Genomic DNA, 16,375 nt, shown 5'->3' on the forward strand with positions numbered 1-16,375 from the left:
TTCTGGTTCTCCTTTTCCTTGAGGTTTAATAGTTTAGGGTTTTAAGAGTTTCTCATGTTTTTCTCATTTTCACTAGTCCTGCAAAAGTATTTTAAACACACCTTAGGCAAATATTTTGCTTTCATTCATATCTATAGCTGCTCTTTCACAGCTGCTCAAGTCCACCTTGAAAAAAAATATAGATATTAAATCATCTCCCATACAAACTCCAGTCTTGCAAGAACTAAGCATTAATTAAACTACTTTGGAGACAGGCTTAGCAAAATACTTCTATATAAAGTACCCTAGGGTAACATTTTAGCACATTTCATATTATTCTCAGAAGGTCAGTGATCTGTGCTAATCAGAACAGCTTGTGGGACTAACTCACTAGCAAGGTGCAAACATGGCTCTGTTAGCACTCTGTGGTGATATATAATAAATGTGTAGTATTTCCATACACTTCTGGAGCTAGAGAGTATATCTAGAAAAGAGGGACATAAAGCAGTTACACCCATGTATACATGTGCAGTAGTAATTATAGTTGTAGTAATAGTAGTAGTAATTATAGTTGACTATTGCCTTTTGCCCCATGATCCTAAAGTGCTGATACATATGTATAGTATCTATGAAATGTAGCCATCTGGTACTGAACATGCTGCACAAGGACACAGGGTCAAATCCTCTCCCTTACAAAGAGCTTGAGGAATATATGCAGGTGGGTTGCTTTTTCTTTTTCCTTTAAAGCTTGCAGCCAAAAGGCTTTCCCTCCCTTCATTCCTATCGTGTAAACTGCACAAGACTCAGTTGGTCTCAGCAGGACAAAGGCCGAGTCAACACTTTTAAAAATGTAATTCAGGGGAGCATTTAAAATGTAGTTCAGGGGAGCCTAATGACAACCCCCCCCGATACTGAGACCATTAAGCCATTTCCTCCAGCATTGAAGGTCTGAGACTATTTCCTACTTAATACATTTAGAACCAGATTCTGGCTACCTCTAGGTTGGAGTACTTGATTAGACTTACTTAGGTTTTTGCAATCATATCATGCAGATCCAGATGACAGGCTTTTGGGGGAAAAAAAACTGGCTAATCTACATTAACTTATCAGCACTATTGGAGCTGCACTGTTTCTATAACAACCATGGGAGAAGTCCCCTAAACCTTTGATATGAGACATCCACCGACCCTTCTTCACCAAAAACTTAAGGACCTGTATTTCATCAACTATTTAGTAGGCCTGTGCGAAGTGAAAAGTACTCACTTTGGATTTGGCCAATTCAGAGGGACAGCGATTTGATTTGGTGATTCGAATCACTGTCCTGATTTGATTCAGGCCGAATCTTTTCCAAATCAATTCAGATGCTTCCAGTTTGATTCAGAGCTTTTAACTGGTCTCCCCATTCGATTTGGATTTAGAGATTCGGCCGCTGAATCGGGCCAAATCTCCTCTGAATTGAATTGGCTACCGAAGCTCTGTACAACAGCCCTACTATTTAGTTGCCTGAATGGTAACAAAAAAAGGAAACTATTCTGTTAAAACAGGGCTGAGTTATTTTTATACCTCCAAATTGGCAGATCTTGTTCATATATCTTCACTAACAGTAAAACATAGCTCTAGACTGAACTCATTAGGCCAATCTACAATAACAATGGGAGAAGATGGCATTGTGCCCTAACAGCAGTTGAAGGTGTTTAGTTTTAAGTGAGGCAGAAGGCTTGAATCAGAGAGGATGATCAGAGATGCATCTGAAGAGGTGAGCTCTTGCTCAAAGAAGATTATGCATCTCTGCTTCTCAGTTAGTCTATAAGGTGCATATTTGCCTTGCCTTCTGTCTCACAAGTTTTTCAGCTTCTTGCAGGGCTGTGTCCTAATTGATTGCAAAGTGATCATATTAAACTTAGATGCTGTAGGTTGCACTATTAATTTGTCATTATTTCTGTCAGAATTTCAGTTAGACCAAGTAAGACGATACTTAGGTTTTCACCTGGAATAAAGGAGTATTTTGCTTGAAATCCCTTTCCTTCTAGTTCCTCATCTGAAGTAAACTTGATCCACATAAACCTCCCTGTTGATCTAATTAGTGCAGGACTTTTCAGACCACAATATCGATCGATGAGGGGGGAGAAACCAAAAGGTCCATCTCGAACCTCCAGGTGATCAAATCGACATTCAAACGAGGGTTCTATATAATAAGGTTCATCAAAGGTCAACTCAATTCTTTGGCGTGGAGCAGCTACAACACAAAAATGTCAGCACAACATTAATTGAAGATCTATAAAGCAGATAGTGGGAAGTGAAATAATGAAGAGACAAACCCCCGAAGTAGCAAGGTAAAAGCCAGAGGCACTTCGCACTTCTTAAAATAATATATTTTAAGCCTGCTGCAGTAACTTAGACATGCTCTATAAATCAGAGTGACACAACCATATGGAAGTCATTGTTTAATCAGGTTTTTAAATTATGGCTTTATTATTTTCTACTTTTCATCAAATATCCCAATTCAAAAGACCAAAACATGAAAATTATAGTCAAAATTACTGTGCATCATAGAGCAGGGGGTGGCAACCTACAGCCAGATCTGGGCCATGAAAAGGTTGCTTCAAGCCTGGGAAGGTCCAAGCCAGTATGGGGTGGCATGGATCTGCACTGAAGTGACCGTTTCCTCCATAGCCCTCCCTTCTGATTTCTTGCATCTGTGCTTTACCCTGGCACAGGGGGGGCACATCTTTGCAGCAGAGGTAAGCACAGGTGGCTTGAGCTCTCCAGAAGGGTAGAGCTTGTCAATCCCAGACAGATCATAGCACTGCATGCAAAAACCATTTTTATTCTAGGAGCATAAGCCTGGAAGTGGGGTCTTGGACCTCCAAGTCCTGTTCCCTCGGTCAGCAGGCAATCATCAATCCAAGAAATCCCCATATTCATCATTTCAAACCCACACAATGAGCTACAAGACACAATACCCAAAACACTTGAGAGCAACCTATAATATGCCAGGTAGAAAAGCAGGAGAGACAAGGGCACTGACAATGACCTGCTACTGAAAGGATGGGGAAGTAGTTTGTTAGAAGATACTCAGAAGTTGCTACAGAGGAAAACAACCTCCGCTCCCCATCTCTCCCATGGCTCCTGTCAATCTAAACTGGGGAAAAAGTCTTTCCTGACCCCAAGTTTGGCATTTGGTACGACTCTGAGCAGGGAAGTAAGATCCTTTATCCAGAAATCTCTGGATTTTCAATAACATTATAAGTACTGCTTATTAAACTGTAAAAATCAAATCAATACCTCAAACTACTTGGGGATACCACAGACAAGTCAGGGAGGAGAAGTCCAAAAGCAGAGGAGAAGAGAGTTGAGGGAGAAGACAGAAGAGGCGGGGGAAGGAGACTGGGACTGGCTGTGAGTCATTTTATGTTTTCTAGATAAAATCTAATTTTTTTTTTTTAATGGAATCCAAATTTCTTCATATGCATGCAGCTGAATATGCCTCTCAAAAGCCTTATAATTGTATGTACTGTTTAAGCTCTTTCAAAGATTCAGTACACACCTATCATGCATGTATACATTTATCATTCAAATATTCTAAGAAGTTTGATCCAAAGTCCACAGGAATCAGACTCCCATGGACTGGATCAGGCCCTAAGGCCTAGTGTAGGTGTGTGTCAATATACAGGTGTGGCCTTGGCACTCACTTTCATGAACTGGCTTTATGCAACTACTGTTCAGTGGTTTAATGTTCCTTGTTCTAGGAGTTTTTTTTATCTCATACAGCTTGTTTAGACATAAAATTGTGGGTGCTGCATCTAGAAGTTTGAGTGCTTTCCTTGCCCAGACTAAAGTGAATTGAAGTAAGACTAGTACAGCCACAAGGGACTTTACTCACTGTAACAAAACATATATATTTTTAGCAGTTCAACTTTAATCACATTCAACACCAAGAAATCAACACAATGAAAGAGAAAGAGTGCAATACCTTCTAAAATGTAGATACACTCCTGGTTTGGCGGATATATGTCAGGATAATTTGGGGAAGCAAAATGTCCTCCATTACTTGTCCTAACCCAGTTATCACATTGGGTGGGCGGAATGTGATTTACTCCAATATTTTGTCCACCTTAAAATAAAACAAAACACCAAGATTCTGACCCCAGTACAAAAAAGTGACTTTGCAAACAAGCATCCATTGCTTCCTTTTCAGACACTGTTCTTGGTGTAATACATCCTGAAAAGACCACTGTTTTGGAGTATCAGGTCTTCAGTGACAGTTTAGGGTAGGTAGTAGGGCTGTGAGAAATAGCTCCGTTTCATTTTGACTTCTGTTTCACCATTTCAACAGGACAGCGTTTCAGTTAGAGTTTCATTTAGTTTTGAAAGCACTGTTCCATTTTGTTTCGTCAAAGCTGTTTTGCTGTTTCGACATTTCGTCCATAGACTATAATGGGGAAGCACAAAACTGCCTATAGCTTTTTCATTCTTTGCCTGATTCCAATGAAACTTGCAGGGACGGTAGCCTCTTCTGAGACCATCAAGCCTGCCAGGTTTCAAGGAGATGGGTGCAGGGGTTTCTGGGAAACTGCACCTCAAGCTTCTGACCAGCAAAACTTGTGACATGTGACTGTGTGCGTTAAGGTGCAGCTGTTTTTCCGTCCCTCCCCGAGAGTACTGGGATGGGAAGGGACCTCAGCAAAGGATCACAGTCACTGGCCAGCTACACAGTCAATATCAGAGCAGTCCTTTCCCCCCCTCTTCCCCCTCTTTAGTTTCTGTTTAGCTGCAAGCAAGCCCAGCTTAGAACCTCAAAATGTTTTGAAACGTTTCGAGTGCCCTCATTTAGTTCTGAGGCTGTTTTGAAGCCTTTCGTTTTGATTTTGCTGTTTTGAGCTCGAAACAAGTTGAAACAGCATCAAAACGAAACACCCAGTGAAATTCTGCGGAGCCCCCGTGGGTAGTATCCAGGGAACCTGAATTAAAGATTACAATCTAATTGAGCCCGTTCAAGTTTCCCAGTCAGATAAGGACTCTGAACTGGATGTAAAGTGGGTGCCTTACCATGGTGTCAGGGATATAGAAATTAACAACCAGTCAAAATAATTATTATGTTATTCAGATGATAGGCAGAGTAATGTTAATTTCATATTGTTATTTGACCCAGTCTCAAAGAAAAACTGTTAAAACATAAGATCAGTAGGACAATGGAACAAGTTGCCTTGGGAAGTTGTGGAATCTATTTCAGCTGGAGGTTTTCCAGGAAGAGGCTGGATTGGCACCTGTCTGGGATGGTTTAGGAACAGCAAAGCCTGCATCCATACACATTAGGTGAATTGGTTGATCTTTGAGGTTCATTGCAACCTAAGTCTAGCTAAAATAATGGATTAAAATTTTGAAAAAGCAATGGCCTAAGTACATAAAAGAAGGAAAAGGATCTGAGCAAAATGTGGGAAGAAAGTTGAATAAAGAATGGGTCTTTGGGCACTGCCAACTCTTAAGAAACCCAGTAATACTAAAAAAGGTGCAGTTTCAGGCCTACAGAGGTCCTGCACTGAGGAAGAAAATAAGAAGTGTTTGAATACAGAGAAAGGAATGTAAGGGGTTAATAAACAGCTGTGCTCTGGAAGGATGAGCAGAATGGGACGTGGTCAGTAAGTGGTGGGAAGGGAGGTGTACAGGGGCTGGAGACAGGCCATGGAGTAAAAAAGGATGAGAATTCTTGTACTAGAATTTTTAGATTTTTTTTTTACAATAGTCATTACTAAACCTGGTAATATTCATTAGCTAAATAACAATAATTAGTAGAAGGAATATTGTACTGCCCAGGGCCTCAACTAAGATCAAGGTCCCATTGTGTTAGACACTGTACCAACATTTAGAAAAATGTATCCCTGCCATGAGCTTATTTCAGATGACAAACGAGGGACCAATCTGAATCAGGATGCCAGGAGCTATGCCATAGAGCAAGGGCCTTCCAGGCACACATTTCCCTACATATGGAGAAGGGGAATGGGAATAGTGCCATCTCTGACATGCCAAACAATAGACATCCTTCTGTGGGGTTTGCAGGCTTGGAAGGAAGGCAGGCATAGAAAAATTGGTTTTTATTAAATCATTCCTGGTCTCACACTCTTAACGTACACAAGCAGTTTACCTTACTGACTGGAGAATTAGCCCTTGAGAGAAGTTTCATGATGATAAAAGTTTTCTGGGCGTCTCTAGTGGCTTCTCCCAAGATGCACTAGAACCTTGAGCTCTAGGTTCTGAGCACGTACAATGTTCTTGTGCAGAAAATATTAAAGGAAATGTTGTCATCTACTTCTCTCCCCTTTTGAAACCATTTGCTGCCTTCCCCACCTCCTGAATGGAGATTAGCCGGTAAAATTTTGTAATAGAGACATAGGAAGCATGTGGAGAAGCATGCTGTCAGATAGAGAAAACAAAGGATTCCGCGGCGGTTTGTTCCACCTAGAAGGGACAAACCAATCTGGAATGCAAAAAGGCTTTGTTATGTTGCCATTTACTTCTTGTCTTGAATCTGGTAGTTTTGTTAATTTGGATCAAGATCAGGGAAAAATAGGGGGAAAAGTCCAAGGTAAATGTTAATAACTGAACTGCTGCCAGTGCAAGTAGAATATTTTAGCAGAACTGTTTTTTATCTTGCTTAGCTTATTTTAAATGACAAAACTATTACTTTTCTTTAAAAGAAAGTCAGCATGCCAGTGGTATTGTACCTTGCGTCTTCTGTGCCACGGCAATCCCTTCCACAACGAGCATTGTTATTAACAACACTGGTGAAAGAAACAGAAGAGAAAATATCAGTAATACAACAAAAACCAGAGGCCCCTTTCTTGTAGTCCTCGTTCAAGGCAAGCTCCTCACATGGCTCCAAAACACAACAGTAAAAATACTCAAGAATTAAAACTAAAATGATTTAAGTTCTTAAGACGCTTTAATGTTTATAAGCACTATTGGAATTAAAGTCCTGATGACTGAAGTTCTCCATTGCTTCCTGAAGTACACAGTCCACCGCTAGGTGGACTGCTTACCTTTGCTGCCTTGCCAGTGTATTTCAGTACTTGAGCTAGAGATCAACTCTAACAAGAAGGTAATACAGCTTCCGTATTTCAAACCTCATCTCTCCACTGAGACGTTTAATAAGTACATTAATTTTAGTAGCAGATTGGCGAGTCCTCTAGGAATTGGAATAAGGTCATCCAATTGTGCACTGGGTTTTACTATAGAATTGTACAGTTACAGTGGAATGATTTTAAATTTGTAATAGTGAGCATATACATGCTTACTCTCCTAGTTAATGTAATTTTGTGTAACATGTCCACTTATTTTTCCCTCCAACCACTGTAATACCAGTGTATTGGGGATACATGCGTCACAGGATGCTGAAGGAGGTGGTTATAACAGCAGTGACCCATTACCAAGAAAAAGGGCTTGACTTTTTTTTTTTTTTTAAATGGAAGCTCTATAAATTTGCAGATATTTCATAAAATTAAATAGCATCTTCCTTGCATGACATCATTATTATTTTCTCAAAACAAGAAAAGCCTTCGTATTGTTGAATTGCACCTTTATATAAGAAAAGGTCCTGTGTTTCTACAATTACAAGATTGCAGTAGCTCACAAAAGGGAATTCAAACTACAGAGTATGCTGCACAATCTGGTCACTGAAGGGATTGTAAGAGCACTGTGGGACTACCCTGGGAGGACTTATTGCAATGATACAGCCACAAGGGCAGCAATTTCTGTCTAAACCATCTGTGTAATGGTACAGAATAAGATGACGCAGGATCTAGCAGTAGAGAGCCTGTTTTGAGCAGGTGCAAGTACCAGGATTCTGGCAACCACTGTGCACCATTCCAAAGCACTCTTATATGCCACTGAGTTGTCTTCCTAGTATGGCAGATGCTTGCAAATGTCAGCATTTTTTAAATATGACCTGCCTAATGAACATTTTTATATAGACCTGATAACTGTTTTTGAGGATGATGCTGCCTTTGCCATTCAAATTGCTCATCTGCGGGCTTCAACTTCTCCTGTGCATTCAGCTGCAACCTGAGCATTAACAGCACCCATGGAGAAAACGATTGTTTTCACCACTTTTCACTGCAAGCCTGACTGGGGTTAAGGCTCCGGTCCTCCACACAGTGTTGCCTCTCAGATGCTGGAGGATCAGGATGACTCAGGAGGAATACTCCCAAACACATTTCAAATCCCAAGAATCTTAGCTAAAACAAAACATCTTTTAAAAAGTGTCTGGGGCAGAGAGGGAATCCTGCCTCTTTTCCAAAGCCAGATTATAGTTCAGCCTGGCAGGGCACAGTTCACTGTTGTAAAGCAGGGATTTCAACAGGCATTCTCCATGTCAGCACTTATAGGTTCAGGAGCTCTTCTCTTATTCCCCCTGCAGTGCTTTACAAGGCTGCCAGTTACAGCCTTTGAGCCTTTCTAAGTGGGCAGGATTGGGCTTGCATTGCCTGGCACGCAAGCTATATAAGCATCCTAGTTTGTCTTCATAGCACCTTACTGTATACTATGCTCCCCACAGCATCACTACAATCTTCCAGTTGTTTTCACAATATGCACCTCTACTATCCCTTTCCATTTCCAGCCCACATTGACATAACTTCCATAAAGTTACCTGCTTTTCCACACAGACAATTGTTTTCTATCTTACTAAGCTGGTTCATTAATGCGCATGGCCTTTGTATTCCAAACTGACTTACCGATCTTTCAAACAAGGGTAACACTCCTAGAGGCATCTCTGCTTTCCCTGGGTTAACCGTCAGACAATAGATCAGACTCAGCAAGAGCCTTGAAATCCCCACACGTATAATAATTGCAGATTTTCATTAATGCTAATCTATAGCAAATATGATTTTCCCAACAGATGGTATCCTATCTGTTACAGAAGGTAAAAACCCCTTGATTATTACTAACTTGCCCTGGGCTTGGGAAGACCTCAGAGAGAAAAAAGGGTCCAGTGACTTTATAAGTCTCCAGAGCCATGCTGTTCTACTAGTTAATCATTGCCAAAACAAGAGCATATATTGACATACAATCAATATCTTAATGTTTACAATTGTTGATGGAGTGGCATTTACTGTTATGAATTCATTTTTTTTTTTATTTTTTTTTTTAAAGATTGTGGTCTTCTTTAAATATCTCTTTAAACTTACAAAATTCAAGGATCTGTGTGCATATTCATAGAGAAACTAATCATAATGCATGTTTTGTTCCCATGGTTGATATAAAGAAAAAGTTCATTATGTTACCAGTTTTTCCCATAAGGAAGCTTTATCACTGCTGTAAAATTATCTTGATTTTTCTCCATTCTCTGCTCCATTGGCAAGTGGAGCAAGAAGCTTAAGGTAGCTTTTATATCTGAATTGAGTGCAGTTGCACAGTTCCATGTAAATAATGTATCAATACATTATGCCATGGGTTTGCATCTTCTTTAAGATGCTGCAGCATGTCTGACCTCTGCTCTGTAACAATGAAGCAGTCTCAAAGAAATCAAATTACACCAGCTTTCATAGCTTTGTACTGCTTTCTATAGTACAAAATTGGAAAGATCTTAAACAGAATGGATCATTTTTAATTATACAAATACAGAGATTGTTTATGCAGGTAACAATTTTAGACAGCCAGTCACCTCCAAATGACAATATGTTCACCTTTTTTAGTAGCGATACCTACCAGGGCCGTCATCTTTTTAACATATTTTTCCCCTCCCAATTAAAAAAACCCAACTCAGTAGGTGTCAATATTTATTCCAATGTTACTGCTCACTAGCTTTTCAAATATAGACAAAGCCATGCTATATTTCAGTAACAGTATCCAGCGATTTCCCTTCTTGAAATGATGCAGCCACAGAAACAGACCTTCTAGAGGATTTTCAAAAATCTGATTGGCTTTTACTAAAATGCATGCTGATACTAAAAATAGTTGAGAGGTGTGTGTGGTGTGTGTATAAATGCAACAGAACAGCCTGCAATTCCTACAGAACAGCACAGACAAATAGCAGATAAGCAGGCAATTCCAGCAGATAAATGGTTTAGATATTTGTCTACTTTTACTGTAGGGCTATATTCCTCCTCCCATTCACTTCATCTCCCCCTCCCTTTCTTGTTTCTCATTTTCCACTTCTTTAGTCTTCTTCCCCCTTTTCCTTTTGTCGGTTGCTTATCAGTGGGCTAGTTCTCTAATGCTCTTCCAAGAGTCTTTGGAGATCTCACCTGAAGCAGCCCTACTTCTAAATGTTGAAAAGAGATCCTTTTGCTGTTCCCTTTGCTCCTGGTAGCAGGGCAATAATAATGGGATAAGGAGTCTTGCATGAAAACACATCTGCAGCTGGGGTGGCTGTACTCTCAACAGCAGTGATTCTCAGCTGGGGTTCTGTGAGATCCTTGTATGGGTGCTGTGGATTGCGATCCAATATTAGCACTGTTAGGTGTGCAAACACCTAAGCGTGATTCAAAAGTATAACCCCAGAGATTTCAAACAGGAATCCTTAGTGTCAAAAACATTCTTGCTTTTGCACACAGTCTGAAAATGTAGTACACAAATATGTCCTGAAGGCCTACTGTCTTCTGACATAATCTTGTTAGACTTGAGACATGGATCAGGAGATCTAGAGAAAAGTCAGGCTGCTTGAGGCAGTTAATCCTCCTCAAATATCCCAGTGTAATGTTTAGGAGCACAGAGGTACCACTCAGAGGAGACAAAAGTGTCTACAAATACCACCTGAATGTGGGCAGGGCATATGGGAGAATAAGACCATCGTAATCTGTGTTAAATTTTTTTTAGCTAAAGGCCTGGCACAGCTCTTAGGGTTTGGGGTATTTCCGGGGGGAGGAAGGGTTGTGGGATATGTACTGGAGGAGGCTGAGGTGTGGGAAGCTCTCCACATGACCCTGCAGACTTGGTCAGTAAGATTCATGGAGCAACTGGGACAATAGCCCTGGGTGCCCATGGACCCCCAGAAACAAGCCAAAAGAAACTCCCAGTCAGCTGCGGGCTGGCTGCACCGTCACCACAGGCACCCAGAAGTGGTTGCTTCCCCAGAGGCCAGCCTGCCCTGTTATATCTCTGTGCTGCATGTTTTGGAAAACTCAGATGGAGCTGCAGGAAACCAGCTGCCTCAAAGTCAATGCACCAGCCAAAGGTAAAGACTAGGGATTAATTCAGCCTTTGTGGATCTGAGTTCTATGATTGTGGAGCTTGCATGTTCTACACAAACTTTCACATCTCCACTCCTCATTCAAGGGGAGATCAAGCTTAAGAGAGAATCTGTGAGTTTCTGCCTTATTAAAAAAAAAGACAACAAAATAAATACCTTCCCTTCCCCATACCTGCATACAACAATTCCGCCGATAGAGTCCACAAAAAGCTTTAATAGTCTTCAGGTTTGAAAGTTCCACATATTATACTCCACGCCATGACTGCTACTCAGTGGGTGCGTCTACACGTGTCGCTATGGTGACATCATTACTGCGCTGTGATTTAGTACAGGCAGTCCTCGACTTACAACGTTTCGCACTTACAACCTCTAGAAATTGACACCCCGTTTCAACTTTATGATGTCCGTTTCAACTTACAACACTTGATCTGATGCAACGCCACACAAGCGAACAAGTTTGCTATGTCGCTTATCTCCCTGGAGAACATCTGTCCAAACTTCCTTGGACGCTTTCTTTAAGAAAGCAGACAAGACTCCAGAAAAACTTGCAGCCAAGACTCCTGAGAAGATTCCAGCCAAGAACCCTTCAAAAAGTCTAGCAAAATCACCTCAAAGAAGTCCTTCCAAATCAATATGATTGCTATTTACGATATAAATATATTAATGTAGCTATATTACTCATCTATAATTGATCGAGTACAAAATTCTGGGGTATTTTTGGTGAAAATAGGGTATCAGGCTTTGCTTCAGGAACCAATCCCCCATTTACAACATTGTTTCTTATGAGAAAATTGGTTCTGAGTTATGTTTCGACTTAAGACGTGGTTTTCAGGAATCAATTGTGGTAAGTCTGAGGACTGCCTGTACTTCCCTTTAGGAGTACTAAACCATGGCACTGTAACGGCCCGTACTGCGCCGTGCACGCTGTGCGTGGTTATTTTTAGCAGTTACTTTGCCGTAGCAGCACACTATAACAGGGGAGCATGACGTACAGTGAAGTAGCTGCTGGCCACATGTAAACCCCTGCAGATGCTACATCACTGTAGCGTGCTGTTATGGCAACATGGCATCACATGTAGATGTGCCCTGTTAGCAGGCCTATGTTATGTTTTCAAAATATATCATCTGAAATTCAATGAAACGTGCGTTATTTGGGGGAATTAAATGGTTTAGTTGCTGGCATTTCACAGCTGTTCTAGAAATTTTTTTAAAACAGGAAAAATATAAAATACCATTAATTTACTGAAAAAGAGAGTTGTAATTACAAGTAACTACAAAAAAGCCCCTTGTCTTATATTCACCTACAAAGCAGAGGGGGGAGCAGGTGGTTGCTGCAGCCGTGGCACTTGCACTTAACCTAGGTCGGGGCCAAAGTTGGACCCACAGCAGCCTCCTGCTCCCCTGCAGCTTTTGCCCTCCCCACCCACCTCTTCCCTCTTACTATCAGGCATGTGGCTGGTTGGCCAGGCAGGGGAAGAATTTCCATGTGCTCCAGCTCAGACCGGGCTCTCTCCCAGGCCCAGAGTACACGGACTCCTTACTCTGCTCAGCCCATCAGCAGTGCTCACACTGCTGCATAGTCAGGCAAAGGCTAGGTTTCCATGTGCTGTGCTTCTGGACAGAGCAGCCTGAGCAGGGTCTAACAGTCAAGGGGGCGGAGGGGAAAGAGGCAGAGACTGTGGGAAGCGGGGGGAGGAACAGAAGCTGTGTGGGAGCTGGGGGTGGGAGTGCGGGTAGGAAGGCTGCAAGGGGAAGAAGTGGGCAGTGCAGAGGGTAAGGGAGCCACTAGACTGCCCCCCACCCCTGTCACTACTTTCCCTGCAGTAGCAGTGGGGTGGGGGGAGGGATTCAAGACAACCCTGAAACACAGTAAAACCCTCATGAATCCGGCATTCTCAGAAATCTGGCACTGGAGTGGCTGCTCTGGGACCGGCTGCCGCTCCACACCCCCTCCCCCCCAGTGCTCCCCGGATGCAGAGGAGAAAGCTTGCATGCAGCGGCTGATGCTGCCATTAACCACCCTGTACCACCGTGGCTGCTCCAGGACCACCTGCTGCTACCCCCCCTTGGATTTAAAAGATCCGGCATTTTCAGATATCTGGCAGGTGCTTGGTCCCAAGCATGCGGATCATGAGGTTATACTGTATTTAGGATTCTATACCTGGAAAACTGTAACACAGTTTAATACTTTCCATATATAAAATCTAATTGTTGGAGGGTTAGTCTTATATTTGAGTAAATGCAGTAGCATGGAAAAAATTCTTTCTACTTTTTGAAGAAATACTTAGACACTTACGTACATGATAGTCAGGATCCTGTGGATAAGATGCCAAGTACATCTTAATTCACTCTCATCTTGATAGAAGTACCAGGCACACAAATGCACACAATAAATTGGCAACACACAGGTCATGAATGGTAAGGAACCCTGTCAGGTACGAACTCTAGTCCCCCTTGGGAATGAATGCTTTTTGCATCTACTGTACTTAACTTTAGCTACTAACTTGTATTGTGAAACCTCAAGTTAATCATAACAGACTAAGAGTCAGAGTACATGTACCAATCAATCTGTTGTATATACTCATGTTAATTTCAGCTGTGATAGTACTGGCCTATCTATAACTTGAGTTTGGGGTCTCAGAGTAGTTCACAGAGATCCAAAGTCTGGGTTGGGGTCAACTAGGGTGCTAGGCCTATACAAATGACCCAGTAAAGACTAGTTCTGGCAATCTAAGCAGACAAGATAAAAAGTGAGGCGGGAACAAGAGATGCTTTGGGGAGGTCATCTCTCTTCCTTTCAGGGAACGTGGCCAGTGCATAAGTTTCCAGGGTCAGGCTGTGGATAGCTCATAAAAGAAGTGATTTGGAAGGTCCAGGACAGTGAGTTCCACTGCTGCTGGTTGCTGTCATTTAGTGATACGTGTTAGTAGTGCAAAGGAACGTCAGTCTGCAACTGTGGCTGCTTTGTCAGGCACCTAACTGTACTAGCCAGCAGGAAGACACAGCAGCTTAAGAGCTCCTCTTTTGATTATACAGACTTTTGTGGTACAAAGGATTTGAATTTCTCCCAATTCTTTGTGACCACCTCATCAGCATGTTTCAGATGGCTGAATGAGAAGGAGGCAGAAGGCAAGCAGGATGGATGTCTGGCTAGAATTTACCCAATGGATGTTATTTTTCTAAGAGATGCATCTCTATATGACAGGCAAATGAATGATGGAATGCAGTAGCAGTAGTTTAGCAAGTGTGGATTAGGGGAAGGCAGCTTTTAGCTGGTTCATAAACAAGTCCTGTCCAGAATGTGCTAATCTGGTTGTCAACCACTTTTAAAATTTTGCTGTACAAGAGCTCTGTAACAGAAGTGTGCTTCATCAGCAATAGCACCTTTCCAGCACCAAATCTCTGCTGGCATGTAAAGTGCCAACAGGATATTTGAATATATTCAGACACAGTCATGTTGTGAATCATTGCTTCCAGTATGACTCCTCTCTACGAATATCAAACAGGCAAGCTGAAGACCAGTTTTCTGTGGTTAAAGCAGGTTAGCTGGTTTCAAGGAGTAAACATAGTTCTCCCTCACTCCTTTGCTTAAGGCCAGTGGCAGATCACTCCATGACTGAAGAGGCAGACTAATCCACATTCGAGAGTCATTTCCAGGTTTTCTCAACAGGGTCGGCAAAATTTTCTGACTCCCTTTTCTCTAGGAAAAAACTGGCAGTTTCAGTTGATCTAGGTCCCGTTCGCTCTTAATCCACCCTTGGGTACATCTACAAGCAGAGCTGCACAGCTTCTGCAGGGGAAGAAAAAAAGAAAAATGTTCTGCTTCCAAGCAGGGGCTTTCCCTCCACCATGCACGTTTGTTTACTGGCTCTTCAAGATGCCTGCGGCAAGAGGCTGCAGAGAAGGCTGCATCCACGCGAAGGGGGTGTGAAGGGTGCCTAGAAACTCCTTGCTAAAATTATACCATGGAATTAGAAGAAAGATGACAGAACTGATCTGCTCTCCTTTGCTTATATTGCCTGTACATCTCTGCCGGAGTTGACTTTATTGCTGGTTCTCTCATAAGAGAACACTTCTGAAGAGCAACATTTTGAATTTCAGAATAGAGCAGACTGTAACAAATTTTAAAGACATTTCCTGACCCCTTCTGTTCATTTGTTGAAACTGTTTCTTTACTCTCAACATACCCAGCATGTTTTTAAGGGAAAAGACATTTCCCACAAACTCTGTCTGAATATATTTGTTTGTTAAACATTCCTGCCTCTTACCTTGTTTAGGAGAACAATTATGTCAAAATAGCAAAATGATTGCTTTTCCTAGTCCCTTACTTTTCCTCCCTGAACCTCCCCCGGTTCTTGGGCCATGCAGGGAATTTTTCTGATAAGCAGTTTTAAAAGCATTGACAGCCCCTCCCTGCCATTCATCAGAGCAGAAATGCTTAATACAGGTCCCAATAAGAAACATCAGATAGAGGGAGGCAAAGAGTGGTCAAATAAATGAGGAACATGTTCACTGGGGAGCAGGGGGAGGGGATGGTGCAGGAAATCAGTTGCTGTTTTCTGTTGAAATTTTTCAACAAGGTGAAATGATGCTATTGGAGGTGGGTTCCCAATCTGGGAATGCAAGCAGCTGATCATCTCCCAGCATGTAAGCAGCCTAATAGATACTTCAGGAGAGAGAAGCAAACTGGTGTAACCAGTCTGCTTCAGGGGAGCAACAAGCTCTGATCATCACAAGCTCCAAGACACCAGGAATACAAATGCATAACAGCATGTTTTGGTCCAAGAAGACCAAATCCCTTCACTGCACTTGTAACTTTCCTAAATGGGATAATTTTGTAAATGAAATGTTTGGGACCATCTGCAATTTCAGGCACAATTACACAGTTTGCAATAAAAACTGCTCCCAACACCAGACTGCTCATCACTGACTTGAACTGTGCATTTGTGCTAGGTCCATTTACAGATAGATAAAAGCTGCTAATATGCATTTTTTGTCTCTCCCCACAAAATACATTTGGGGGAAGAAAGATGAAGTAAATTGTAACTTTTTCATTATGATTATGTATTTCCCTAGTTCCTTTAGTCTTAATGCTATGTCATTCTCTGCTCTCATTTCAATTGTGCAAATGAACGTTCACTATTGAAGTGTGTTTATATTAGTTTTCCCATACAATTTTTAAGTGCCAATGTCACATATCCTGTTTTAGGA

General features: G+C 41.7%; 1 protein-coding gene across 4 annotated transcripts in view; it reads right to left on the reverse strand.

Moving 5' to 3' along the window:
• The window catches only part of NETO2 (neuropilin and tolloid like 2), a 59,888-nt gene extending 44,870 nt beyond the window's left edge, over nt 1-15,018 (reverse strand). The window contains exons 1-4 of one of the 4 annotated variants that reach the window (XM_019505658.1): nt 13,725-15,018; nt 6,702-6,758; nt 3,953-4,093; nt 1,967-2,215 (exon numbers count right to left, since the gene is read on the reverse strand). In XM_019505658.1, the coding sequence (XP_019361203.1) occupies nt 1,967-2,215; nt 3,953-4,093; nt 6,702-6,758; nt 13,725-13,749 (472 nt within the window). In that variant the 5' untranslated portion in view covers nt 13,750-15,018. The remainder of the gene's footprint in view (nt 1-1,966; nt 2,216-3,952; nt 4,094-6,701; nt 6,759-13,724) is intronic. The other 3 variants (XM_019505657.1, XM_019505656.1, XM_019505659.1) reach the window with 3 other exon arrangements.
• Between the last annotated feature and the right edge of the window lie 1,357 nt (nt 15,019-16,375).

This window comes from Gavialis gangeticus, unplaced genomic scaffold (assembly GCF_001723915.1).
Source record: "Gavialis gangeticus isolate Ggan-Ray unplaced genomic scaffold, GavGan_comp1, whole genome shotgun sequence".
Classification (NCBI taxonomy): Eukaryota; Metazoa; Chordata; order Crocodylia; family Gavialidae; genus Gavialis; species Gavialis gangeticus.